Genomic DNA, 27,748 nt, shown 5'->3' with positions numbered 1-27,748 from the left:
CAAGAGGGGTCCATATCCAGAGAGCCAAGCGGCATGGGATATATCATAGTTTTTATCAAAATTATTTGGTGGGGGTAACAGACCCCCCCCCCCCCCCCGAAACGACGTCCCTGTGTAGTGTGTTATTTTTCTCTTCTCCTGTGGTTTTGATACATAAGATTCGATCAAATTTATTTTCAGAAGGCTATCACAAGCTCTAATAGACCCGAGCCCAGTAAAAGAAATCAAATTAAAGAAACAACCGATACAGCAAGAAGAAAAAAATCAATCCAGCATAAAAATGGTCAGAAGAAAATGAACAAGAATTAGTAAAAAAAATAAAAAATCCCACGTCCAAGAACTAAAATAAACTTAATGCCATTAATGCCCAAAAAACCGACAGGGGGAGGGGAGGGTTAGTTCTTGTGATCATATCCAAAACTAAAATCCATACACTATCAAAAAAATACACCCTAAAAAACAAACATTTTTTACATCACTCCAGAGCTGAGATTCAGCTCTATCCACCGGCAGGACAACATTTACAAAATTTGGTGTAAATAGTTTTTTAGACAGAAAATAAGTTGAAAAAAGGACAATTTTCTTATTTTTTAAGCAGGTTTCAATCATTCCCCATGAAAAAGTTTAAGTAATATGATAATTCTGGTTCGGTGGATTGATAGATTTGAGACTAATGGATCCAATGCTATAAGTATTATTTTAAGTATATATATGTATAAAAATATATTATGAATACTATAATAATTATAAAGTTCAAAATACCTTTAAGTATGGAGTTTAGTGAAGTATCACCTTTTTTTTTCTTTTACCATTATTATTTCTAAATAACGCCAAGTATTTTCAGGTAATTGCTAGAAATACAAAGACGCAATATAATTTAGATCAAACTGGTGATTCTAATGTGGATTATAATGGTAAAAAAAAATTTGTAACAAGAAAAGTGCTTACTAATTTTGAATTACCTAGCTACTCTCATTGGAACACCATATTCATTTTGATTTGATCAGTTCTCATTTTGTATTACAAATACTACCACAAAGTTTAAGGCTTATCGACAACATTTTCAAAACTAACTGTTTGTAGAGCTTTACACACTTTTTTACAAATTAAGAAGAACACCCGACAAAATCCATAGAAAACTGAAAACAAAGAAGCCAAGCGAAACCAGAATCTAAATTTGAGCGCTGTCAGGAGAGAAATTTTTCAGGAGAGCCTTAACAATATCGTAAAAGAAAGACAATATCGGCCACAGGTGACGGTACTGCCATCGAAGGCACTGGAATTTCAAGCGGTAAATCTCGCCAGTTCATTATAATGGCCTTGAATCATGATGCATGACGTCATACAGTTAATTGCGTCATTCCAACTGAATATACAATGAGACTAAGAATGGCATCATCTTTGGTATTAATCTGCCTGCACCAATATTGTTAATTACGTCATTCCAAAAGAATATACAATGAGACTAAGAATGACGTCATCTTAGGTATAAATCTGCTTGTACTAAAGGGAATACCATCAGTATGAATAAAATTTTTATGAGTTCGAAATTTGATAAAATGCTTACAGAAATTAGCTGTGAAAATCCTGAGAAATCCGAATATTATCTAGATGAGTACCAGCAAGATGGGTGTTTCTATGAGTCTTCAGCGGCACTAAAGCCAGTTATTGAATTATGCAACGGAAAGGCAGTATGGACTAAGAAATTAGTTAAAACTGTGCCACAAGTTAAGCCATTTGTTACGATGATTCGAGATGGGTGTTATTCAAAGCCGCCCCCAGCACGACCTCAAGCAAGAAGTTTTAAGAAACCGGAGCCGAAGTTGTCTGCCAGGTACCTTAGTTCAAATGGCTATTCAGGTGGGCAAGTCATTATTCCTGAAGTCCCTGCCCTCAAGCCAGAAGCAACTTGGCCTAATTTGTTAAGAAAAAAGAAAGAAGTTAGAAAAACTCAAGTCTTTCCCCCAACTTTGGCCCTAAAAGAAAGGCCACTTTCAATAGACCCTATGAAAGACTATAATAAGCCGTTAAGTGTGGATTGCAGTGTTGAATACGACTTACCGAAAAATATTAAGCCACCAGAAGGGGCTGATCTGATTCTAAAAATTGCATCACCTCTGCGACCGAAAACCTCCCTGCCAACAGCAACATGGTTCCTACAACCTGTAAATAACCCTTTTTTCCTACAATCTGAAGATCAGCTTTATTTAGTCCCTGTAGAACCAATACAGTTGGTAACAGTTCCTGAAGGGCAGTATGTCAATACAGTTATCTTATCGTCTGGAGTCCAGACTCCAGTCTTTTCTAATGATAGCGGAAGAGGTACAGATGGATGTAGGAGCCCTATGGAGTTTTTAACCCCTGAAGGGAGTAGATGGTTGTATCAAACGGATATGTTAACCTCACCTAAACCTGTTGCCACTATATCTGATCAGCTCCTGCTTGGTCATATTGACCCGTCTGGCTGCGACCGCAAAAAAGTTACAGGAAGCTTTCCTTTGCTTCCCAGTTATGGAAATTTTGAAAACCACCAAAATTTGCTAGTCCATCAGAAGCCTCACAATCCCCGGAAGCCTCAAGGGGTCAGCAACCAGAAACATCTGACTTCTTCCCATCGTCATTTCGACCTATTTAATTTTGAAAGAAGTAATACACGTATCAGTAATCCTGCTATTTCGAACATAGGAAAAACCCTATAATTTATGTATGATGATTATCGGCCCGTGCCTTGTTATATTGAATCTTAATACTATGATAATGTTTGATTTGCAAATTTCATTGTTTTGTCTTGATTTTTTAAATGATGCCTTAAAGAAATATCCTATAAAGAGGAGTTACCTAATTTCAAAACCCGTAGATTCAGTGGCGCGCGCTACGCGTGGTGGAAATATTCCATTTCTCGCTCGAAGAAGCGGAGTTGCCACGCGTACCTGAACAAGTAGCGTTCCAAGCTGTACACCAGATGATGGAGAGTAGGCAACCCGTCGAAAGATGCAGTCAGTGGTGGGGCTGGGGTCTTGATCCTCCTCAAATTCGAGTTTTTAATAATTCTCATAGAAGTTGCATAAATTTTTGTTATATGTTGATTAGAGTGTTCATGTCTGTTAATATATGGAACCCTACCCCCCCCCCATGAAGTAGAAATATAACCTCACCACTGTCTGCTGTTCTTGATAAATAATGTAAAGCGTATATATGAAATGAAATGAATAGAATGCTTCTATCAGGAATGTCTGTAATTGAGTTAAAGCATGGCTAAACTTACAATTTGTGTAAAATATAAATTAATACAAATCATCCAAAATATATCAATTATTAATATTGACTTCTGGCGAAAATTTGTAAAGAAGAAACATAATTTTATATTTTTGAAACTGTTTTTTGCAGTACTATTAAGGATTTCTAAGTTGATTTTGAGACTTCTCTATTGCTGGTCCAATATGTGCACAAAAAAAGTCCTGTCTAATAAGTACTCTATTTTATTTATATTTTTGCTAATTAGAAGTGGGTATTCTCAGACAAGCTTAAACTTTTGTTTTTGTTTCAAGCTTCTTTGGGGAACAAAACCTAACACTGAGATGAACGATAAAGCTCTACAAAACAAAAGAGAAGTGGATTGAAGACTTGTCTTTTCCTTTTCTAACTTATGCTTTACATTGTCAAAAATTGAGAAATTTAGAATCAAATGAATGATTTTTTTCTCACAAAGTGTCTTATTAAAAAAATATGAAGTGTGTACACAAACAGACTCAAAAATACTAAATACCTTACGCCTGTACACAAGTCTTATGCATTATCACGTTGATTATAGTGGTAAAATTTGTCTAAAACGGCTTTTTAAATTAGACATAGTGCCTTTATTTTGGGTAGTGATTTTTGTGTGATAAATTAGTGTTTTTGGGTTTTTGTATTTTTTGTGTGATCTCTATTAACAATGGCAAGTTAATTTTTTCATTATCAGAAGATGGTGTATCTAATTTTCCCTTTTATTTTTCTCTGTATTCTCATTTTCAGTTATAAATTCCAGTCTTATAAATTCTAGAAATTGTAAAACAATCTGTTCTTCAAAATCCAATTTATATATGTATGTGTATAATTTTCTTTTTAAATTGCGAATGGATAGCCAAAATATTTTAACTAAACATTCTAAGCTTTTCTGAATAATTAAAAATGGTGAAAAATTTATTTTGACAATTTTTGCTGTTAAGAATTGTGATATTTGAAAAAAAAACACATATTAAAATTTATGCTCTTTTGAAAAAAAGGCGCTATTAACGGATTAAAAAAAGAAGAAGAAATAAATCATGGTTTTAAGAGTCAAATATGAACATAGATGCATTGCCTTAAACTTATTTAGACAAGATAGATGGGTGGGGGTAGGAAGCAAAGATAAAAATCAATTTTTGTCTTTCCCAACGAGACACAGTTTTAATAAGCTGGATATCTTGCCTTCACAAGCCATGACATCAGATCATTTTTTCTGGGGGCAAGAGAGGGGGGGGGGGGTCAAATATGCAAGTTGTTTTCAGCCATTTAAAAAAAATACGGGGCAGTGGTTCCCCCTTCCTTGGAAATGTGGATCTTTTTACAGCTCGTCCAATAGCTTATAATATTTTCGATACAATTAGATGAAGTCTGTTGCGTTATCTCGACCCCCCCCCCCGAAAAAAATTACCGTGCGTATACTTTTATATTTATTGTTTCTTATCACTTCTATTACTTGAAAAGTTGTCGAAGTTAGATATCCAATTTTGGCTATCTGTCTGTGATTTAAACTATTAGACAACCCTGCCATCTTCTGATTTGATTTTCCACATTTTTTTAAGCGTTTTAATGTGCTTTATCTGTATATTTAATATCGGTTTGATCATACTATTTAATTGGTTGAAGGTGTTTGGGTTTATATCCAGTGAGTGTTTTAAATCCTCCATTTCCTTCGCAATTCATTTTTAAACCGATGCTTTTTTGTATTATAACTGAGGGGATCGTTTCAGGGAATTTGGTTTCTTATTTAATTTTTAACTTATCAATATTGTCTGGTCTTTCGCTTATAAATTGTGTCTAACGCCTTATAAATATATACATATATTTGAAGTTATGTTGGAAATGGGTAGTTTATTAATCATATTAATTAGAGAAAGTGGCTATTTCTGTCGTGATTATTTCTTTTGTGAGTTGGTAATATTGATTTAGATATGATCTGTGATACTGAATAAAAATCATTCTCTTATCAAAGTCAAAGTCAAAAAAAAAAAAAAAAAAAAAAAAAAAAAAAAAAAAAAAAAAACGCAGTTAAGTTCTATGACAAGGAAAGGATAAATGAAGCCCGAATTTTGCTGCATAAAATCACATGCGCTAACGAGCGGTTGTCTATGAAAATCAAAGATGAAGATATCGTTAAAGAATTATGTCGTACAGTGGTATCGGCGGTGAAAGATCAGAAATGTAAGCTTCCAAAGTTTGTGATAGTAGACCCACAAGAATTTCCTACAACTGCAGATGAAATCAGTGCAGTCGTAATTACCCATGTTAATGATATGTGCAGAAAGGTAGACGGATTTATAGAATTACAAAGCCAGCAAAAATTCAGTCAACTACTTGCCCAGACTTCAAAAACCTCCGTCCCCCCTCCCCAACAGTTAACCTACGCTGCAGTAGTAATAAAAACTTCCCACGTGAATTAAAAACTCTTGAATCACGCAAGGAATTTGTTACCCAGTTTGGTGAAAATGACTGTGATGAAATTGTTGAGCTGACACGTTTTAAAACTGAAACTAAGCTACTTGTTAAGATTAAAAACACCACCAGGCACATCGTCAAAAAAATAGTTAACGGTAGGTCAAACTTAGAAGCCCGTGCAAAAGCCCCACCATACATCGGTATCATTAAACAAGTACATCAGGATGCTACAGAGGAGGAATTAAAGGTCCTTCTCGTAGGCGTAATGAAGGTCAAACATTGTGGTACTGCACAGGCATTTAAACTCTATTTCGAACCGCAGCTAACCTCACACTTGCCGTCGACTACCCACCATTGATTGGAATAGAACCATTAAAAGTGAAAAACTTCATCTTTTTGCCTCTCAAGATTTACGAGTGCCATAAAAATGGACATAAAGCCGCTTCGTGCACAAATGAAGCTGTCTGTGGTCGATGCGTGAGTCCTGAACACGTTTCATCAAAGGACAGCCCCTGTACAAAGTCGATGTGTTGAGTAGCTTGTGATTCGTCGTCTCACATTTGCTATCACGTAAGATGCCCTGAAAACCAAAAAGTGATTGCAGAGAAGCCTAACCATGGAAATTAGCGTCATTCCCTGGAATATGCATGGTGATGCTCTTAATAAGCGCCCAGTAATTGAAGAATTACGACGTGTTATGTTTGCAAGAACATTTCTTAACTGAGTGCAATAAGCAGCTCCTTAAATTCCCTGATTCCCACGTGTTATTTTTTGCGCCAGCCAAACGTCTTCTAAGCCACGGCAGACCCTCTAAGCCACGGTAGTTTCTTTAAATGAATTTCCAATGGGCATTACCCGGTAAATAAGGCTTTTAGATAGAGGGATAGAAGTTTCAGCAAGTTGGGGGGGATCTATCAAAGCATCTAAGTATACAGACACAAGTTTTAGTTAGATCTCTGTATTTGTTTAATAAATTCAAATGAATGATATATCGCTTATATCAAGGGAGGAATAGCAGATTTTCAGCTCTTGAAGAAGCCCCCCCCCCCCACTATTTTGACCCCTTTATTCCGATATTAGTCATCAAGGTTTATGTTCCCTGTGCAATCTGTAGTGTCAAAGAGTATCTCAACATGAACTTAGTCAAATTATCTTCTAAGACATAAATTGCAAGACACCAAGTACATAGCTTACAAAAATTAATTTAAAAATGCAAAGAGAAGAAAAATAAAGTTAGAAATGAATATATATCTTCTGAAAAATAATTGATATTAAATCACCAAAATGTTTTTTTGGCATTTTAAAGAATTTTTTCATGAGCGTAAAAATAAAGTCAATTTTATTATGATTTGAAAATCTTAAAAAAAATCATTTGACTTCTGAACGGCGCAAACATTCTTTTTTTTCAAAAAAGTAAACAAAATGAACCGTAATTACCCACCTGGTCTCTGTATGTACAGCAATGAAAGCGCAATGCAAAGAAATGTAAAGAAATATTCACTTATATAGCAGACACAGTTGCCTCTGAGATCTAAGGAAATCAGCTATTCATATTACTAAAAGTGATTTACTACCCCAGTGACGTAACTAGCATGGCTGCCACCCGGGACAGACCCTGAAAGTGCCACCGCCTTTCTGAGCCTGATGAATAACCACCCCCTTTCCATGCCTTAAAACGGACTATTTCAGAAAATGATGGGAGATAACATTAGCACTGTTCATCTGTAAAGATTTTTTTTTGAACGTGATACTTGCAACAGAGTAGAACAATTATTCATACAAATAATAAAACATAATAAATGATTTCATTGCGTGCATGGTGCTCTTGGATGAAAATAAATTAATACTGTGAACTCCAAGTTTGTGACTTACTGTGTGTAGGACCACAGTTTCGGAGGCGTGTTCACCATTGTCACCCTTGACTGCTACTGAAGTCTTCTTTTCTCGTGACAGATGGTATTGGACAGATCGATATAGCATGGAGTAGAATAGATCGATACTTCAGCGTAGTGTGTGGGATGTGGGAAGGCATTTAACTGGATTGGGAGGGGGGGGGGAGTTGGCGCACCAAATTAAGCGTGGAATTTGAAATGTAGGAGGTTGGTTAACTGAAGTAAAAGTTATCATTCCTGAATTAGCTTCAATTTGCAATTTTTTCTCACGAAAAAGTTTTTTTCAAGACATATTTTTAAACTTCCTGTTACTATAGACTGGGGTTTACTCTTTACTAAGTTGCAGCTATCACTACTGAGATTTTTATAGGTCATTGTCTGACATCATTCAGGTACTCAAGATTCGACGGTCCTTCCCCTCTTTCAACTTTGAACTCTGGAGTTGTATTAAGATCAGCACTTTTAATTTCTCACGAGAGATTTTTCGCAACAAAGCTCGGTCAGAAGAGCTTGAGCATTCCACAGTATCATTTTTAGCCTTAGCACCAAAATTTTCCACTTCTGAATCCAAATCACGCTCTTCCACAATGTTTCTAATGGTTGTTTCGATGTCTTCACAACTAGGAGTTCAATCTTCTGTAGTCGTAAAATACTTTATAAGTGATCCTAAGTTCTTTTAATTATCTTCTCTCCATGCCGGCCCCTGGAAAGTGCCACTCCGGGTGGTCCAGGCTCCAAACACTCCACTAGTTAAGCCACTGTACTCTATATGTTTCTTTTTTAGAAGTAGCCTTTTTTTCTTTTTTTTGGCCAAGTGTGTTAAGAAGTACATGTACTTGTTTGAATTTTTTATGAAAAGGTTTAGGAATAACCATTGTTTCTTTTTTAGGAGTAGCCTTTGTTTCTTTTTTTGGCCAAGTGTGTTAAGATGTACACGTATTTGTTTGAATTGTTTATGAAACGGTTTAGGAGTAGAATGGAAGAACAGGAAACCAAGATTTGAATCTATGCAGTAATAAGGTCATTGACATTGCATACCCAGCTTAAAGACGTTGTTGGTTTTGAGTACTATTTTAGATTAGATTTATCGACCGAGATATTAGAGACCTGGGGTCCTATTCGATCAAATTGTCTGCAGCTAAAAAAATGGAAAAGGGATTTTGTAAAGAAATAGGCTCGCCTCAGATGTAGCACATATTCTAGCAGGGCATCAGTAGCTTTCTCATTTAACAAGTAATTTTTTCAGTGTGATACCCCGAGTTCCTGAGAATTCTGCAGAAGACTTTATTAGGACAAATTTCAGGTTTATAAGTCTGTTTATACAAGAGCAAAGAATAGATAGTAATTTAAGTTTATTGTTATTGTTTTGTTGAGAGGGGGGAAACATTAATATTCTTTTATTACATAGTAATGTGTATTGTATTATTGTAATAATACAGTAATGTGTATTATTACATAGAATGCTATGTTGTAGGGCCTTGTTCGGCTTATAATAGCTTTATTTGTATTCTGTGGTATTAAGTTTTTTTAAACCTGCTAAAAATTAATTTACTAGATATTACTAGCATTACTATTAGCTCAAGTCCGTTAAAGCATCTGATTTGGTTATCTACACGCAATTTTTTTTTAGTTCTACAATTCCTGACTAGTCTGGGGCGTAAAAACGCAGAAACCATAACAATATATTGCGAAAGGTACAAAACTACATATTCATTTTTTAAAAGCAAATTCAAGTATGCCAAATAGACCTGTTCAAAAAACCAAGAGAAGAAAATTAAATAGGGTGCGATATCTGTCAGAAAAAAATATTACCTTTAATATAATTTTTAGAGTCGACAATGACCACAAAATCACTGGTGAGCAGTCTCTGAACTTCTGATTTGATAAATCCGCGCAGATCCTTCTCAAGCCGAGTATCTAAAATGGATTATCAAATAAGTTCCTTTAAGAAACGATGAAAGGTTATTACTAGAGTAAATGTTAAATAAGTTTTAGTTGTTATAGAATTTTATATATTTCTTGGCTGTGTTTTATTTAGCGCTGGATCCTCGATAACATAGACGAATTTTAATTTATTTTTGATCGTCGGATGATCGGAAGACCATCTTATTCGTGAGAACTGTCGGTGAGTTCATTTCTTATTTCTTATTAATTAAAAACCTTTTCCACAAAATAAGTTTTTCATAAAAAAGTAAAGAACTCCATTAAACCAAAATAAACAAAAATAGAATAAAATAATCTACCAAGCATACAACTACTACAAATCAGTATCAATAAATAAATAAAACCCAAAACAAACAGGAATTAAAATAAACAACAGAGTCAAACTCAAAACCAGCAGAAATTATTATGAGTTTAGTTCTAAACCTCTATGCTTTCTAAAAGCCTGAATATAATTTGTACTTCACTGAAAAAAATCCAAATGAATTTACTGAAAAATTTTTCGCATTGTCAGTTTAATATACATATGCTGATATTTATTCCTTTAAATCTTAATTGATTTTTGATATCTTAAAGTTATAAAAGTGAAAACATTTAAAAGAATTTGTTTACTTAGGCAGCGCTCTTGCGCTGCCTATGATCGATTTAAATTCAGACACAGTTTAGTATGGATATGTCTAGTTTTATTATTAATTATTTATTATAAATTATATGCCAAATAACAGACCATTGAGCCCTTTTGGGATATTGTCTATGTTATGCTTTAGTAATTGAAATAAATGGACCTTGAGATTTCATTTTGTTTGTATAAAACTTGTGTTTCATATTTAATACTTCTTAAATATTTAAGAAGTTGAAAACTATTTGAGACCATTTTAAATTATATCACTTTTTCACAAAAAAAAGCCTCATTTAAAACTTCTGACTCTAGAATACATATCTGAAGCCATTTGTTATGTGGTGGCGTAATGGGTGTGACCTCATCTTGTTAATACGAAAGTCCAGAGATCGAACTAGCAGCAGCAAGTCAGCAACCCACTGCAAAGCCGACAAAAGACCTTAATAATAAAGGAGCGTTATTAATCCAATTAATTATTTATATATTTATTTGAAACCATTCAGAAGCAAAATCAATTAATAAGATAAAAAAAAAAACTGGAAAAGAATACACATTTCTGGTGGGGATTTTAGTATAGGCTACTAGTGTCATTTGCTACTAGTATAAGTGGTCAATTACAAATGCTGTGGGTAGATGGACTATAGCATAGATTTAGACCAACTGGCTTTTAAAAATTATTAAAACTTCATGAAAAAATGGACTTTCTTATTTGGGAAAAAAAATATTTAAAATATTTATTATTACTCCTGATATTCTGCACAATGGGTAGTATCTTTATCAATATATTAATTCTTAAAACATTTTCCCACAAAATAAGTTTTCAAAGAAGAGTAAAGAACTCCATTTAACCAAAAATGAGCAGAAATAGAATCAAATAAACTACCAAACGTAAAACTACCACAAATCACCGTCGATAAATGAATGAAACCCAAAACGAAAAGAAATTACAATAAATAACCGAGTCAAACTCAAAACAAGCAGGAATAAAAATAAAAATGAATGTGCATTGTCAGACAAGTATAAATATACTGATTTTCCTTGAAGTCTTAAGAATTTTGATTTTTTAAAGTTAAAAAAGATAAAGCATTTAAAGTGTGTTTTTTCAACAAAGCGCAAACTATGTTCTGGGTTTAGAAGGCATGTGTGTTGGCCTGTTTTGAGTTTCATTTATTTATTGTTGGTGGATTATGGTCGATCATTCGGTTTTATTTCTGCTCTTTTTCGGCTTAATAGAGTTGTTCATTTTCCTTTGAAAAACTTATTTTGTGGAAAGTCTTCTTCATGGAATTAATTAAAAAAACTTCTTCTATAAAACAAGTTTTCAAAGAAAAGTAAAGAGCTCAATTAAGCCAAAAATGAGCAGAAAAACACTCAGGTAATCTTCCAATGGTAAAAATACCACAAATCACTATCAACAAATAAATGGAACTCAAAGCAAACAGGAATTACAATAAATAGCCGGGTCAAACTCAAAACCAGCAAAAATTAACATGAGTAGGGGGGATAACCCTCATGCCTTTTCAAGACCAGGAAATAATTTGCAATTCGATGAAAAACATGACCGTGAATTGTCAGTTTAATTTACATATGCTGAAATTTATTCCTTAAAACTTTAATATTTTTTTAATTATTAAAGTAAAGAAAGTGAAAACATTTATGATGTATTTTGTTTTCATTAAAGTGCAAATTATGTTCTGGTCTTGAAAAGGCATGGGGGCTGTCAACCTTACTCATGTTAATTTTTGCTCTTTTTGAGCTTGACTCGACTATTTAATGTAATTTCTGTTCGTTTTAAGTTTCAGCAAAAGGAAAATTGACCAAATATAGAAGGAAATATATCCAAAAAGTAGTATATAACTCTGTAACATATAAAAGTAGCATGTAACTAGTCAAACACTGAATTGAAAAGCCTTTGCTACAGCATTGTTGATACGTCCTATTGATAACATGTATTTCCATCTCGATGCTAGTATTACTAACGTGCACATATTGCCTTTTGATCAACTGATTTTCCCCTTATATAATTTCTGAGACTGCACTGGCTAATCATGATTAAACGAAAAAAATGGTAAAAAAAAGAGAAAAACGAGGATTATACAAGCCAGTGAACACGGTTTCACTACCGGTTTGTCGATGGTGTTATCTCTGTGTGGAATCACGGAGGGATAGAACTTAACACTTTTTTGTCTCATCTTAACAGTTTGGATTCCAACCTTAAGTTCACATCGGAACTGGAAGATAATCATCAACTGCCTTTTTTAGATGTCTTAATCTTCAATAAATCTCTCAGCCTTGAATATTCGACTTATAGAAAACTTACATATAATGATAGGTATTTACTTTTCTCTTCCAACCACCCTCCTTGGGTAAGAAGAGGATTAGTTGTATCTTTCGTTGATCGTGTTGTAAGAATTTATTCAAAAGCTCATATAATCACAGAATTGAATTATCTGAAGGATATTTTGCTTTGCAATGGATATCCCATCAAGTTACTGGAATCCATCATAGAAAAGGGACAAAAAAAAGACAGAAAAGGATTCATCATATCCACAACCTCCAACGGATATCATCCCTTTAGTGGGTGAAGTTTTTACTGTTTTGCCCTATTTTCCCAAATTAGGTGACAAACTGTAAAGAATTCTAAAAAAACAAAACTTAAATGTCACCTTCAAAAATTCTAATAAAATTCAGAACTATTTTAACAGCGGCAAAGATAAAACGAGCCCAATTTTGGGCAGTGGTGTTTATATGGTTCCATGTTCTTGCGGCTGTTTCTATGTTGAAAGAACCTGCCAGCAATTAGGGGAGAGATTGTTGGAAAACAGGTCCTCAATCGACAAAGCTATGGAGCTACGCAAAAGGCCTGATACTTTTGATTCCGCCTTGGCTCAACATGTGTATGACAACCATTTCCTTTTATTCGATAACACCCTCATTATTACCCCTGTTAAAGGTCTAATCCAAGTTTTCAGGGAGGCAGTTGAGATAAAAAAGCACATTCACCGAAAAGTAGCTCTTAATAGAGACACTGGAGAAACCTATTTAAGCCCCATTTATAATGAATTAATTAATTCTGATCGTTTTTACTTAAATAAAAAAATCACATTTTGCAACCTAACCTTATCTGTGATGATGTTTTACCTGGAAAGCGTTTAGCTTTTAAAAATGATCTGTATAAATTAAAAAATTGAATTCCCATTCAATACTGTATTTATTTTTTTATTCAGTTACCCTTTTACCGTTACATGGAAAGGGTCGTCAAATTTTAGTTGTGTTTTGTTTGAAATTTGAATTTTTTTTTATTGCATTCTTGGATTTTTATTGGTAATTTTTATATTATTATCGAGCACTGAGGACGGTCAAGCGGAGGTCTTGACCGAAATATTTACATTTTAGTCCACATTTCTCACTGGCTTGTATTATCCTCGTTTTTCTCTTTTTTACAATTCTTTCGTTTTATGATCTTCCCCTTTAAGACAGTGTTCTCTAAAAGTTTCAACTTAATACCCAAATCAATTCTTGAGATATGTCCTTTTGACAATCTGAATGCACATAGTGTCTTTTGATTTAGTTTAAATTTGCCCTCAATATTCTCTCAAACTTTAACTTTCATATGCTTAGCCCTAATAGTGCTAAAATCATAGTAATTGTGGTGAAGGTAGGAGAAGTAGTAGCAGTATTAGAGTTGTATTATTGGTCAGTTAAGCCTCCGCCTCATGATGCCCCGGAAGCATCACCTTCATACGGTAAGCCGTTTCAAAAATATTGCTGATGTGCCCTTTATACTCCCTTTTGACGCCCTTCTAATCTTAATACTCTAAACCTTGCGAGTTGCTGCAATTCGAGTAGTAGTTGGAGCAGTTTAGTAGCAGTAGTAGTAGCATTAGTAAAAGTGGCAGTGGTAGTAGTTTTAACAGTAGCATGCAGAAATTACCTTTTTGTCAATTGATTTTCCCCTTTAAACATTCTTCGAAAGTTCTAGATTAATACCCATATCCATTCTTGAGACAGACCCTTTTGAGAATCTGCACGCATATAGTGTGTTTTGATTTAGTTCAAATTCCCCTTAAATATTCTGTCAAATTTTCCCCTTCATACGCTTAACCTTAGTTGTACTAGTATCATAATAGTAGTGGTAGGAACAGTATTAGCAGTGATAGTGTTGTATTAGTAGTAGTAGTAACAGTAGTAGTAGAAGTATTAATAGCAGTAGTACCAGGTACATATTTTCTTTTGGTCAGTTTAACATCCCACTCTTGATGCCCCAAATGTTTCTTCTTGATACAGTAGGTCGTTCCAAAAATATTGCTGAAACGCCCGCATCAGCGATCTGCATGCACATAATAAGTTTTGATTTAGTTCAGCTTTCCCCTTAACGCTTCCTCAGATGTTCAATATCCTCAGCGTAGGTAGTAATCACTACAGATGCAGTAGTTTTAGTTGTAGAAGTAGTAGTAGTGGTAGCAGTTTTAGTGGCGGTAGTTGTAGTAGTAGCAGTAGCGAGAAAATATTGCCTTTTTTGATCAACTGATCATCTCCCTTGTCATTTCCTGGCAGTTCCAAATTAATATACTCAGTCATTCCTAGTTACCTGCTTTTAACAGCCCAGATAGACATAAAATGTTTTGATTTAGTTCAACACTCTCCTCTATGTTGCCTGAAAGGCTCACCTGAATGCCCTTCGTCTTTTTGGAAAGTAAAGACAAAAAATGCATACCTTTCTCAAAAACATACATTAAATGTAAACAATGAACGAGTTGCCTAGCTTAAAGCCCTTGTCCTGAGGGCTGTCAAGGGGAGGAGTTGTAACAACCCCAGAGGCATGATTACTTGACCTTTCAACAATACTGAAGAAATTAGGTATCTCAAAATTTTGATCGGATGTTTGTTTGGGGAAATGATGAGCGTTGGGGGTTGCTGGTTTCCCTCAAGTCACTTTTGACTCTTAAAAAGGGAACTAGAACTTTCAATTTCAAATCCAATAAGCCCCATCTAATGCTTCTACAGAAACTCCTTCTGTACAAAGTGCCTAATTTAAAACCCGACAAAAATAATAATAATAATAATATTACATTGTGCCAACATCGTTCTTTACTAAGGCAGCGCTATTGCGCTGCCTATGATATATAATGTTAACTGTCACTATTGCTGTTACCTTATCAACTTGAAAAATCTGAGAAGTAAAATAAGACAGTTCGGCTTCTGAAAGAAGATTTATAACCTGGCATTTCTTATACACGTGGAATGCTTTACCTGAAAAAAGTGCATCCTTTGGGTACTGGTTTGTCTCGGAGACGATAAAACATTCTTTTCCTTGTTTTTTAAGCGCGGCTTCCAACTGATTTGTAAAGTAAGTCTTCCCACTGCAAGGGATTCCAGATATTACAACCAATGGCATTCCAAAGTTGGGAGCTAAAAATAAAATTTGTTATGAGCACAGAAATTAGAAAATTCTAAAACTTAAACTACAAAAATTCTATTGAAATTGAAGGGCCTATTTATGGATTTGTTAATGAACTAATAAATTCTTTTAAAAAACTACATTGCGGTTGAAGGGCCTATTTATGGATTTGTTAATGAATTAATTTGTTTACAATATTGACCAATTTCGCAAACAATGGACTCAACATACCCTTCGAATTTGCATAAGGATGCCTGAAAGTACATAATAAAAAAAAAAGAAAAAAAGGACTCTTTGTACCCTTGGGTTTGAAATAGCAAGCCATAATTTTGTTCTTACTTTCGTATGATGGCTCTGATTATAATTCAAAATTTTAATTTTTTGGATCAGAGGATGGGTATTTCTGAGCAAACACCATAGCTTTCATAGTACAAAAAAAAAGTGTATACAAGATTCTTAAAAGGCTTGAGCAATTAATACAAATAAGAAAGGGGAGGGCTGGACTGGCCTTCGAGATTAAAAAAAACAAATAGCACACCTCCATGGACCTCCATGGAATTTGGAGAAATCTTGGCTTAAAATACAACTTTATCACATCTATCTCATGGGACGTGACTGGATTTTTTTTAAATATCTAGTTCAAATACAAGAAAAAATAAGTTTCTTTTATGTATTCTGCAAGTTCTTACTGTTTGTGGGGGGGGGGGGGGGTAACTGTCCCAAACCCATGTAATTAAAATATGCTTTTAAAGCAATTAATTTAAAAAAAACTTTCCGAAAAATAAGCTTTTCAAAGAAAAGTAAAGGCCATTTTAAACTTAAGCTCAGCAGATACAAATACCTTTTAAAATTCAAACTCAAAACGGCCAGAAATTACTATTAAAGAATAAATTAAACCCAAAACTAACAGAAATTAAATAAGCAATCATAGCAAAAACATACAACAAGTAATGATATAAATGAATAAATAGATCTTAAAGCGAGTAATGCTTAGATTGAATATGAGTATCAAGCTTAAACTGAAAAAAAAAAAATTTTCCTATTGAAGTATAAATGAAACTTAAAACGAACATAAATTAAATAAACAATCAATGCAAACAAACATACAATAGGTATTAATACAAATTAATTAACAAATCTTAAAACGAGTGAAACTTAAATTGAATATGCAAATTAGGCTTGAAACAAACAAAAATCACTAAAAACAAGAGTCTGGGTATGACCTCCTCCTCTCACTGTAAAATTCTAAAACCTACTGCGTCATTGGCGCTTTCCTGAAAACCAATTTTATGACAAATATTTTCTTTTGTACTTATCTCTGAAAATAAACATTAAAATTATAGTAAAATTTTGAACTGATGAGCTTTCAGCAATAAATATCATTATACATAAAACATTCAGTTTAATTCGTTAGCTCTTTTTAAAGTTGTTAAAGACGAATATAGTTTCCCTACAGACAAGTGTTTGGATACTGCCTCCTTTCCTAACTGTAAATAAAAACCAAAAGCCTACTGCGTCATTGGCACTTTATTGAAAACCAATTTTGTGACAAATATTTTCTTTTGTACTTATCTCTGAAAATAAACATTAAAATTATAGTAAAACTTTTGAACTGGTGAGCTTTCAGCAAATAATATCATTATACATAAAATATTCATTTTAATTTATTAGCTCTTTTTAAAGTTCTTAAAGACGAATATAGTTTCCCTACAAACAAGTGTTTGGATATTGCCTCGTTTCTTAACTGCAAATAAAAACAAAAAACCTACTGCGTCATTGGTGCTTAACTGAAAACGCAATATATTAAAAATATTTTATTTTACAGTTCTTACAGGATTGAAAATAAAAAAACAATTACAGTGAAAAGAATTCTTGAACTGATGGATCTTTCAACAATTAATATCATTATACATCAAATATTCAATTTGGTGTTGTTTATACTTTCCAAGACTGTTCAAGACGCATATAGTTTTCAGTAAAGCGCCAATGACGAAGTAGGTTTTAGACTTTTACAGTGAGAGAAGGAGGTCATACCCAAACTCTTGTTTGTGGTGAATTTTATTCATTTCAAGCTTGATTTGCATATTCAATTTAAGTTTCACTCGTTTTAAGATTTATTTATTAATTTACAATTATATCTATTGTATGTTATAATTATATCTATTGTATGTTTGTTTGCATTGATTGTTTATTTAATTTCTGTTCGATTTAAGTTTCATTTATACTTCAATAGGAAAATATTTTTATTTTCATTCTAAGGTTGATATTCGGATCCATTCTAAGCATTACATGTTTCAAAATCTATTTGTTTTTTTATATTATTACTTTTTGTATACTTGCGCTATGATTCTCTATTTAATTTCTGATTTTTTTGTTTTCGATGAATTTTTTAATTAAAACTTATGGTCGTTTTTAGTTTGTGTTTTATCAGGAATTTGTATCTTTTGAGATTAAGTTTAAAATGGCCTTTACTTTTTTTTTAAAAACTTTTTCTTAAGAGTTTTTTTTTAATTAATTTTTGTTCGTTCTTGATTGTAAAAAAATTCAAGTTTTTAAAAATTCCTTAATTCAAAATCAAATATAAAAAAATTAAATATCATTGAAGTATTAAACTGATATCAAAGTGAAAAAATGGGTTTGATTCAACCTCGGAGTTTTTATTATCTGATGTTTGAACTATTTTTAACAAAATTGCTATCTCAAAGTTCTTATCGGATGGGTTTGACGAGCAAAGGGCAGGGAGGGGGGGGGGGGGCTAGGAGTCCACCAGTTTCACTTTACTCTTAAAAAGTGTACTATAGCTTAAAATTTCCAGTCAGATGAGATCTCTTTGATGTTTAAACTAGCATCCCTTCCAAATGACCCATATATGCCCCCAGGGCATAAGTTACAACGCCTGCCCCCGGGCCCTGGTGGGTTGTGTCAACATCGGAATTTTTGTTATATGATCTTTGAACTATTTTTAACAAAATAACTATCTTAAACTTTTTTTGGTTGTATTTGGGAAAAAAGGGTTTGTGGGGGGGGGGAAGCTGGTTACCCTCCAATATCTCTTGACGCTTAAAAAGTGAACTAGAACTTTCAATTTTCAATCAAATGAGCCCTCTCTGAAGTTTATACGAGCATCCCTTCCATAAGAACAATACATGCCCCCAGGGCATAACTTATAACCCTTGCCCCTGAAGACTGTGTGTGTGGGGGGGGGGCAGTGTCCTGCTCAAAGATATAATTTCCAGAACTTTCAACTACGTTGAACAAGATGGCTATACCGACACCTTATATGCCCCCAGGGCATAACTTACAACCCTTGCCCTGAGGGCTGTGGGGGAGTTGTCATCCTCAAAGACCTAATTTCCAGAACTTAAAACTACGTTTAATAAAATGGCTGTCTCAAAATTTTGATTGGATGTGTTTGGGGAAAAGGTGGACGCGAGAGGGGGGTTAATTGCCCTCAAATCACTTTCGACTAGTAAAAAGGGTCCTAGCCATATGAATTTCCAATGAAATGAGCCTTTTTTGAAGATTCCACAACACCACCTTCTATTAAAAATCATATGTGCCCCCAAGGTATAACTTAGAACCCGTGCCATGAGGCTCTTGGGGAAGTACCCTTCTCAAAACATATCTTTGATCAGAAAATAAACCACTCTGCAAGATATGACTATCTCACAGTCTTGATGAGATGTGTTTGGGGGAATAATGGGTGTGGGTGGGGGGCTAGTTGCCCTCCAATTACTTTCAACTATTAAAAAGGGCACTATCCCTTTGAATTTCCAATCGAATGAGCCTTTTTTAAAGTTTCTACGACAACGCCTTCTAAAAAAAACTTATATGGCCCAAGGGCATAACTTAAAACCTTAGCCCCGAGGGTTGTGGGGGAGTGTCCTCCTCAAAAATATATTTTTTATCAGGGAATCAAATATGCTGAACAAAATGGATATCTAAAAATTTTGATTGGAGGTGTTTGGGGGAATGATTGGCGTGGGGGGGGGGCTAGTTGCCCTCCAATAGTAGAATGCTAACTTATACTTTGCTTGCGCTTCGTACAAACAGGTTCTTCTGGTAGTCCTATTCTACAGGAGCATTACACTCTTTGCCAGGGGAATGACGCAATTTCAAAGACTAGAACCTTATACTTTGCTTGCGCCCCCGTACCAAACAGGTTTTTCTGCTAGGTAAACAGGTCATCACACTCTTTGCCAAGAGATTAAACCAGTATTGTCTATAACTTAATTTACGTTGGTTAAACTTCCGATGGTTAAGAAAGCGTAACAGGTAATTAAAGTATGAGAAATGGGATGCTATAATTAGAATGATTTTAAGTTGAAACATTGTGACGTAAAAATAACTCAGTTATTTGCTTGCGTGTATAGGAATTCCTATGTTATTTGCTTGCTTGTATTTTGTGTTAAAATAAGTAGTTTTTATATCCTTTAAAAGAGTTTTAAGGGTTTGAAAGAAACAGTTGCCTAATTCAGTGTGATGTTAAACTTCCGATGGTTAAGAAAGCGTAACAGGTAATTATAGTAGGAGAAAATGGGATGCTATAATTAGAATGATTTTAAGTTGAAACATTGTGACGTAAAAATAACTCAATTATTTGCTTGCGTGTATAGGAATTCCCATGTTATTTGCTTGCTTGTATTTTGTGTTAAAATAAGTAGTTTTTATATCTTTTAAAAGAGCTTTAAGAGGGTTGAGAGACTCAGTTGCCTAATTCCGTGTGGTTTTACTTTACTTGATGGTCATTAAAAACGAAATTTTTGTGTTAAATAAGTAGTTTTTTTATATTTTATAAGAGATTTAAGGGGTTTGAGAGACTCAGTTGCCTAATTCCGTTTGATTTTTCTTTACTTGATGGTCATTAAAAACGAAATTTTTGTGTTAAATAAGTAGTTTTTTTATCTTTTAAAAGAGCTTTAAGGGGTTTGAGAGACTCAGTTGCCTAATTCCGTGTGGTTTTCCTTTACTTGATGGTCATTAAAAACGAATTTTTTGTGTTAAATAAGTAGTTTTTGTATCTTTTAAAAGAGCTTTAATGGGTTTGAGAGACTCAGTTGCCTTATTCCGTGGGGTTTTTTTTTACTTGTTGGTCATTAAAAACGAAATTTTTGTGTTAAATAAGTAGTTTTTGTATCTTTTAAAAGAGCTTTACGGGGATTGAGAGACTCAGTTGCCGGATTCCGTGTGGTTTTTCTTTACATGGTGGTCATTTGTTGTATCTTTTAAAAGAGCTTTACAGGGTTTCAGAGACTCAGTTGCCTAATTCCGTGTGATTTTTCTTTACTTGATGGTCATTAAAAACGAATTTTTTGTGTTAAATAAGTAGTTTTTGTATATTTTAAAAGAGCTTTAAGGGGTTTGAGAGACTCAGTTGCCTGATTCCGTGTGGTTTTTCTTTACTTGATGGTCATTAAAAAAGAATTTTTTGTGTTAAATAAGTAGTTTTTGTATCTTTTAAAAGAGCTTTACAGGGTTTGAGAGACTCAGTTGCCTAATTCCGTGTGGTTTTTCTTTACTTGGTGGTCATTAAAAACGATATTTTTGTGTTAAATAAGTAGTTTTTGTATCTTTTAAAAGAGCTTTACTGGGTTTGAGAGACTCAGTTGCCTTATTCCGTGTGGTTTTCCTTTACTTGGTGGTCATTAAAAACGAAATTTTTGTGTTAAATAAGTAGTTTTTGTATCTTTTAAAAGAGCTTTACGGGGATTGAGAGACTCAGTTACCGGATTAAATTTGATTTTTCTGTCCTTTTTGGTCATTTGTTGTATCTTTTAAAAGAGCTTTACAGGGTTTGAGAGACTCAGTTGCCTAATTCCGTGTGATTTTTCTTTACTTGATGGTCATTAAAAACGAAATTTTTGTGTTAAATAAGTAGTTTTTGTATCTTTTAAAATAGCTTTACGTGGTTTGAGAGACTCAGGTGCCTAAGTCCGTTTGGTTTTTTCTTTACTTGGTGGTCATTAAAAACGAAATTTTTGTGTTAAATAAGTAGTTTTTGTATCTTTTAAAAGAGCTTTAAGGGGTTTGAGAGACTCAGTTGCCTGATTCCGTGTGATTTTTCTTCACTTGGTGGTCATTAAAAACGAAATTTTTGTGTTAAATAAGTAGTTTTTGTATCTTTTAAAAGAGCTTTACGGGGATTGAGAGACTCAGTTGCCGGATTCCATGTGGTTTTCCTTTACTTGGTGGTCATTAAAAACGAAATTTCTGTGTTAAATAAGTAGTTTTTGTATCTTTTAAAAGAGCTTTACGGGGATTGAGAGACTCAGTTTCCTCATTCCGTGTGTTTTTCATTTACTTGATGTTAATTAAAAACGAAATTTTTGTGTTAACTTATTTGTTTTTGTATCTTTTAAAAGATCTTTACAGGGATTGAGAGACTCAGTTGCCGAATTCTGTGTGGTTTTTCTTTACTTGGTGGTCATTAAAAACGAAATATTTGTGTTAAATAAGTAGTTTTTGTATCTTTTAAAAGAGCTTTACGGGGTTTGAGAGACTCATTTGCCTAATTCCGTGTGTTTTTTCTGTACTTGATGGTCATTAAAAACTAAATTTTTGTGTTAAATAAGTAGTTTTTGTATCTTTTAAAAGAGCTTTACGGGGATTGAGAGACTCAGTTTCCTGATTCCGTGTGGTTTTACTTTACTTGGTGGTCATTAAAAACTAAATTTTTGTGTTAAATAAGTAGTTTTTGTATCTTTTAAAAGAGCTTTAAGGGTATTGAGAGACTCAGTTTCCTGATTCCGTGTGGTTTTTCTTTACTTGATGGTCATTAAAAACGAAATTTTTGTGTTAAATAAGTAGTTTTTGTATCTTTTAAAATAGCTTTAAGGGGATTGAGAGACTCAGTTGCCTGATTCCGTGTGTTTTTTATTTAATTGATGTTCATTAAAAAAAATAATTGCGTTTATACTAATGATTTATTATATGTATTAAAACAGCTTGACGGGTTGTGAGAGACTCATGGGCCTGTTTGTGGTTTTTTTTTTCTTTGCTTTGTGGTCAATAAAAAAAAAATTTTGGTTTTTAAATGAGTAGTGTTTGTATCCTTTAAATGAGCTTTAAAGGGATTGAGAGACTCAGTTTTAACTTGTCACAGTTACATTTTTAATCATTTTTCAAAGTTAATTTTGAATTTCTTTCGATGAAATGCAAGAGTTGGAATATTTCAGTAGTGTTTGGTTGTGGTTTACCTTGTCACAGTTACATTTTCTTGATTTTTCAAAGTTCATTTTGAATTTCATTCGTTGAAATGCAAGAGTTGTAATATTTCAGTAGTGTTTGTTTGTGGTTAACCTTGTAACAATTACATTTTCTTGATTTTTCAATGTTCATTTTGAATTTCTTTCGTTGAAATGCAAGAGTTAGATTATTTCATTAGTGTTTGGTTGTGGTTTACCTTGTCACAGTTAAATTATCTTTATTTTTCAAAGTTCATTTTGAATTTCTTTCGCTGAAATGCAAGAGTTGGAATAGTTCAGTAGTGTTTGGTTGTGGTTTACCTTGTCACAGTTACATTTTCTTGATTTTTCAAAGTTCATTTTGAATTTCTTTCGTTGAAATGCAAGAGTTGGAATATTTCAGTAGTGTTTGGTTGTGGTTTACCTTGTCACAGTTACATTTTCTTGATTTTTCAAAGTTCATTTTGAATTTCTTTCGTTGAAATGCAAGAGTTGGAATATTTCAGTAGTGTTTGGTTGTGGTTTACCTTGTCACAGTTACATTTTCTTGATTTTTCAAAGTTCATTTTGAATTTCTTTCGCTGAAATGCAAGAGTTGGAATATTTCAGTAGTGTTTGGTTGTGGTATACCTTGTCACAGTTGCATTTTCTTGATTTTTCAAAGTTCATTTTGAATTTCGTTCGTTGAAATGCAAGAGATGGAATGTTTCAGTTGTGTTTTATTGTGGTTTACCTTGTCACAGTTACATTTTCTTGATTTTTCAAAGTTCATTTTGAATTTCTTTCTTTGAAATGCAAGAGTTGGAATATTTCAGTAGCGTTTGGTTGTGGTTTAGCTTGTCAAATTTTTATTTTCTTTATTTTTCAAAGTTCATTTTGAATTTCTTTTGTTGAAATGCAAGACCTGGAATATTTCAGTAGCGTTTGGTTATGGTCTACCTTGTAAGAGTTTCATTTTCTTGATTTTTTCAAAGTTAATTTTGAATTTCCTTCGTTGCCGTGCAAGAGTTGGAATATTTCAGCTGCGATCTTTTGTTGCGTAAATTGTAAATTTTAAATTTTAAAGATTTCTCATATATGATTTTGAATTTCCTTCGCTGAAATTTTAGAGTAGGAATATTTCACTAGTGTTTGGTTGTGTTTTACATTGTCACAGTTACATTTTCTTGATTTTTCAAATTACATATTGATTTTCTTTCTATGAAATTAAATATATGTATATTATAATGAATTGTTTTATTTTATTTAACTTGCACAATTAAAGATTATTGATTTTTCAAAGTTCATTTTTAATTTCTTTCGTTGAAATGCAAGAGTTGGAATATTTCAGTAGTGTTTGGTTGTGTTTTACCTTGTCACAGTTACATTTTCTTGATTTTTCAAAGTTCAGTTTGTATTTGTTTAGTTGCAAGAGTTGGAATATTTCAGTAGTGTTTGGTTGTGGTTTAACTTGTCACAGTTACATTTTATTGATGTTACATTTTCTTGATTTTTCAAAGTTCATTTTGAATTTCTTTAGTTGAAATGGAAGAGTTGGAATATTTAAGTAGTGTTTGGTTGTGTTTTACCTTGTCACAGTTACATTTTCTTGATTTTTTAAATGTTAATTTTGAATTTCTTTCGCTGAAATGCAAGAGTTGGAATAGTTCAGTAGTGTTTGGTTGTGGTTTACCTTGTCACAGTTACATTTTCTTGATTTTTCAAAGTTCATTTTGAATTTCTTTCGTTGAAATGCAAGAGTTGGAATATTTCAGTAGTGTTTGGTTGTGGTTTACCTTGTCACAGTTACATTTTCTTGATTTTTCAAAGTTCATTTTGAATTTCTTTCGCTGAAATGCAAGAGTTGGAATATTTCAGTAGTGTTTGGTTGTGTTTTACATTGTCACAGTTACATTTTCTTGATTTTTCAAAGTTCATTTTGAACTTCAGTAGTGTTTGGTTGTGGTTTACCATGTCACAGTTACATTTTCTTGATTTTTCAAAGTTCATTTTGAATTTCTTTCGCTGTAATGCAAGAGTTGGAATATTTCAGTAGTGTTTGGTTGTGGTTTACATTGTCACAGTTACATTTTCTTTTTTTTTAAAAGTTAAATATTAATTTCTTTCGATGAAATGCAAGAGTTGGAATACTTCAGTGTCAAAGTTAAATTTTCTTGATTTTTCAAAGTTCATTTTGAATTTATTTCGTTGAAATGCAAGAGTTGGAATATTTCAGTAGTGTTTGGTTGTGGTTTACCTTGTCACAGTTACATTTTCTTGATTTTTCAAAGTTCATTTTGAATTTCTTTCGTTGAAATGCAAGAGTTGGAATATTTCAGTAGTGTTTGGTTGTGGTTTACCTTGTCACAGTTACATTTTCTTGATTTTTCAAAGTTCATTTTGAATTTCTTTCGTTGAAATGCAAGAGTTGGAATATTTCAGTAGTGTTTGGTTATGGTTTACCTTGTCACAGTTACATTTTCTTGATTTTTCAAAGTTCATTTTGAATTTCTTTCGTTGAAATGCAAGAGTTGGAATATTTCAGTAGTGTTTGGTTGTGGTTTACCTTGTCACAGTTACATTTTCTTGATTTTTCAAAGTTCATTTTGAATTTCTTTCATTGAAATGCAAGAGTTGGAATATTTCAGTAGTGTTTGGTTGTGGTTTACCTTGTCAAATTTTCATTTTCTTGATTTTTAAAAGTTCATTCTTTATTTCTTTAGCTTATAAGATCTTTTTTTCATATTTCATTTTTTTTTTGTTGTTTTTTTCCATTTATCTTCAAAAATTTAATTCATTTTCTTTTTTCTTTTTTTCGTTCTGTCGCTGTAAAGCAAGTGTTGGATTATTTCATCTGTGTTTGGTTGTGGTTTACCTTGTCACAGTTAAAAGTTATTGATTTTTAAAAGTTCTTTTTGAATGTGTTGAGTCTAAATGCAAGAGTTGGAAGATTTCAGTAGTGTTTGGTAGTGGTTTACCTTGTCACAGTTACATTTTCTTGATTTTTCAAAGTTCATTTTGAATTTCTTTCGTTGAAATTCAAGAGTTGGAATATTTCAGTAGTGTTTGCTTGTTGTTTACCCTGTCACAGTTACATTTTCTTGATTTTTCAAAGTTAATTGTGAATCATTCAAGAAACGTGATTAAACACGTTTTTAAACTACATGCTATTTGCATGCCTTTCCTTGGCACTTTTCCAAACGAGTGGGGATTCTCCGCTGGTTCCTACACATTGCAAAAAAGTGAGCAGTACGAAAACTCCACATTTTCAACCAGACTGGTTTTTTAGACAACACACCCACAGAGATGACACACACACATAGAACCGAGACACGCACAGACACGACACACAACCCGCGTCATAGTGAGAGAGATAACCAAAAAGTGGGGTTCATCTCGGTTCACTTAGCGGGGCGCGCCACTCTACGTGAACCTAGATCAACCCAACTTTTTCGATATCTCTCTCTCACTATGACTCTGTTTGTGTGTCGTGTCTGTGTGTGTCTCGTTTCTATGTGTGTGTGTGTCATCGCTGGGGGTGTGTTGTCTAAAAAACCAGTCTGGTTGAAAATGTGGAGTTTTCGTACTGCTCACTTTTTGCAATGTGTAGGAACCAGCGGGGAATCCCCACTCGTTTGGAAAGGTGCCAAGGAAAGGCATGCAAATAGCATGTAGTTTAAAAACGTGTTTAATCACGTTTCTTGAATGATTCAAAATGAACTTTGAAAAATCAAGAAAATGTAACTGTGACAGGGTAAACCACAAGCAAACACTACTGAAATATTCCAACTCTTGCATTTCAACGAAAAAAATTCAAAATGAACTTTGAAAAATCAAGAAAATGTAAATGTGTCAGGGTAAACAACTACCAAAAACTACTGAAATATTCCAACTCTTGCATTTCAACGAAAGAAATTAAAAATGAACATTTAAAAATCAAGAAAATGTAACTGTTAAAAGGAAAAACACAAAACAACAATAATGAAATATTACCAAAAGAGCATCAAATCTATAGATATAATAAATTAACATATTTAAAAAAGGAAAATGTAACAGTTAAATTTTAAACAACATCATAAAAATTCTTAAATATTAATAATATTTCATTTAAGCGAATGAAATTCAAATGAACTTTGAAATATCATGAAAATGTAACTGTGACAAGGTAAACCACAACCAAACACTACTGAAATATTCCAACTCTTGCATTTCAATGAAAGAAATTCAAAATGAACTTTGAAAAATCAAGAAAATGTAACTGTGACAAGGTAAACCACAACCAAACACTACTGAAATATTCCAACTCTTGCATTTCAACGAAAGAAATTCAAAATGAACTTTGAAAAATCAAGAAAATGTAACTGTGACAAGGTAAACCATAACCAAACACTACTGAAATATTCCAACTCTTGCATTTCAACGAAAGAAATTCAAAATGAACTTTGAAAAATCAAGAAAATGTAACTGTGACAAGGTAAACCACAACCAAACACTACTGAAATATTCCAACTCTTGCATTTCAACGAAAGAAATTCAAAATGAACTTTGAAAAATCAAGAAAATGTAACTGTGACAAGGTAAAACACAACCAAACACTACTGAAATATTCCAACTCTTGCATTTCAACGAAAGAAATTCAAAATGAACTTTGAAAAATCAAGAAAATGTAACTGTGACACTGAAATATTTAAACTCTCGCATATCAGCGAAAGAAATTCAAAATGAACTTTGAAAAATCAAGAAAATGTAACTGTGACATTGAAAAAAACAAACACACACTACTGAAATAAAAAAACTAAAGAAGAAAAAATACATACATTCAAATTGAAATTTGAAAAATCAAGAAAATGTAACTGTGACATGTTAAAACACAACCAAACACTACTGAAATTCAAAATGAACTTTGAAAAATCAACAAAATGTAACTGTGACAAGGTAAACCACAACCAAACACTACTGAAATATTCCAACTCTTGCATTTCAGCGAAAGAAATTCAAAATGAACTTTGAAAAATCAAGAAAATGTAACTGTGACAAGGTAAACCACAACCAA

The 27,748-nt window shown here is 33.1% G+C and overlaps 1 protein-coding gene and 1 pseudogene across 5 annotated transcripts in view; one reads left to right on the top strand and one right to left on the bottom strand.

The window, feature by feature from the left end:
• The window catches only part of LOC148952464 (protein KTI12 homolog), a 66,118-nt gene that overhangs the window by 16,680 nt on the left and 21,690 nt on the right, over positions 1 to 27,748 (bottom strand). For all 5 annotated transcript variants that reach the window (XM_089089903.1, XM_089089904.1, XM_089089902.1 and 2 more), the window contains exons 2-3: positions 15,385 to 15,543; positions 9,384 to 9,488 (exon numbers count right to left, since the gene is read on the bottom strand). In XM_089089903.1, the coding sequence (XP_088946029.1) occupies positions 9,384 to 9,488; positions 15,385 to 15,529 (250 nt within the window). In that variant the 5' untranslated portion in view covers positions 15,530 to 15,543. The remainder of the gene's footprint in view (positions 1 to 9,383; positions 9,489 to 15,384; positions 15,544 to 27,748) is intronic.
• Positions 1,560 to 2,710, top strand: LOC148952466 (uncharacterized; annotated as a pseudogene).

Source organism: Artemia sp. Qi Xiang Cuo, chromosome 5 (genome assembly GCF_049724085.1).
Source record: "Artemia sp. Qi Xiang Cuo chromosome 5, ASM4972408v1, whole genome shotgun sequence".
NCBI classification, from domain to species: Eukaryota; Metazoa; Arthropoda; class Branchiopoda; order Anostraca; family Artemiidae; genus Artemia; species Artemia sp. Qi Xiang Cuo.
This window is presented reverse-complemented; position numbering and strand designations above follow the sequence as displayed.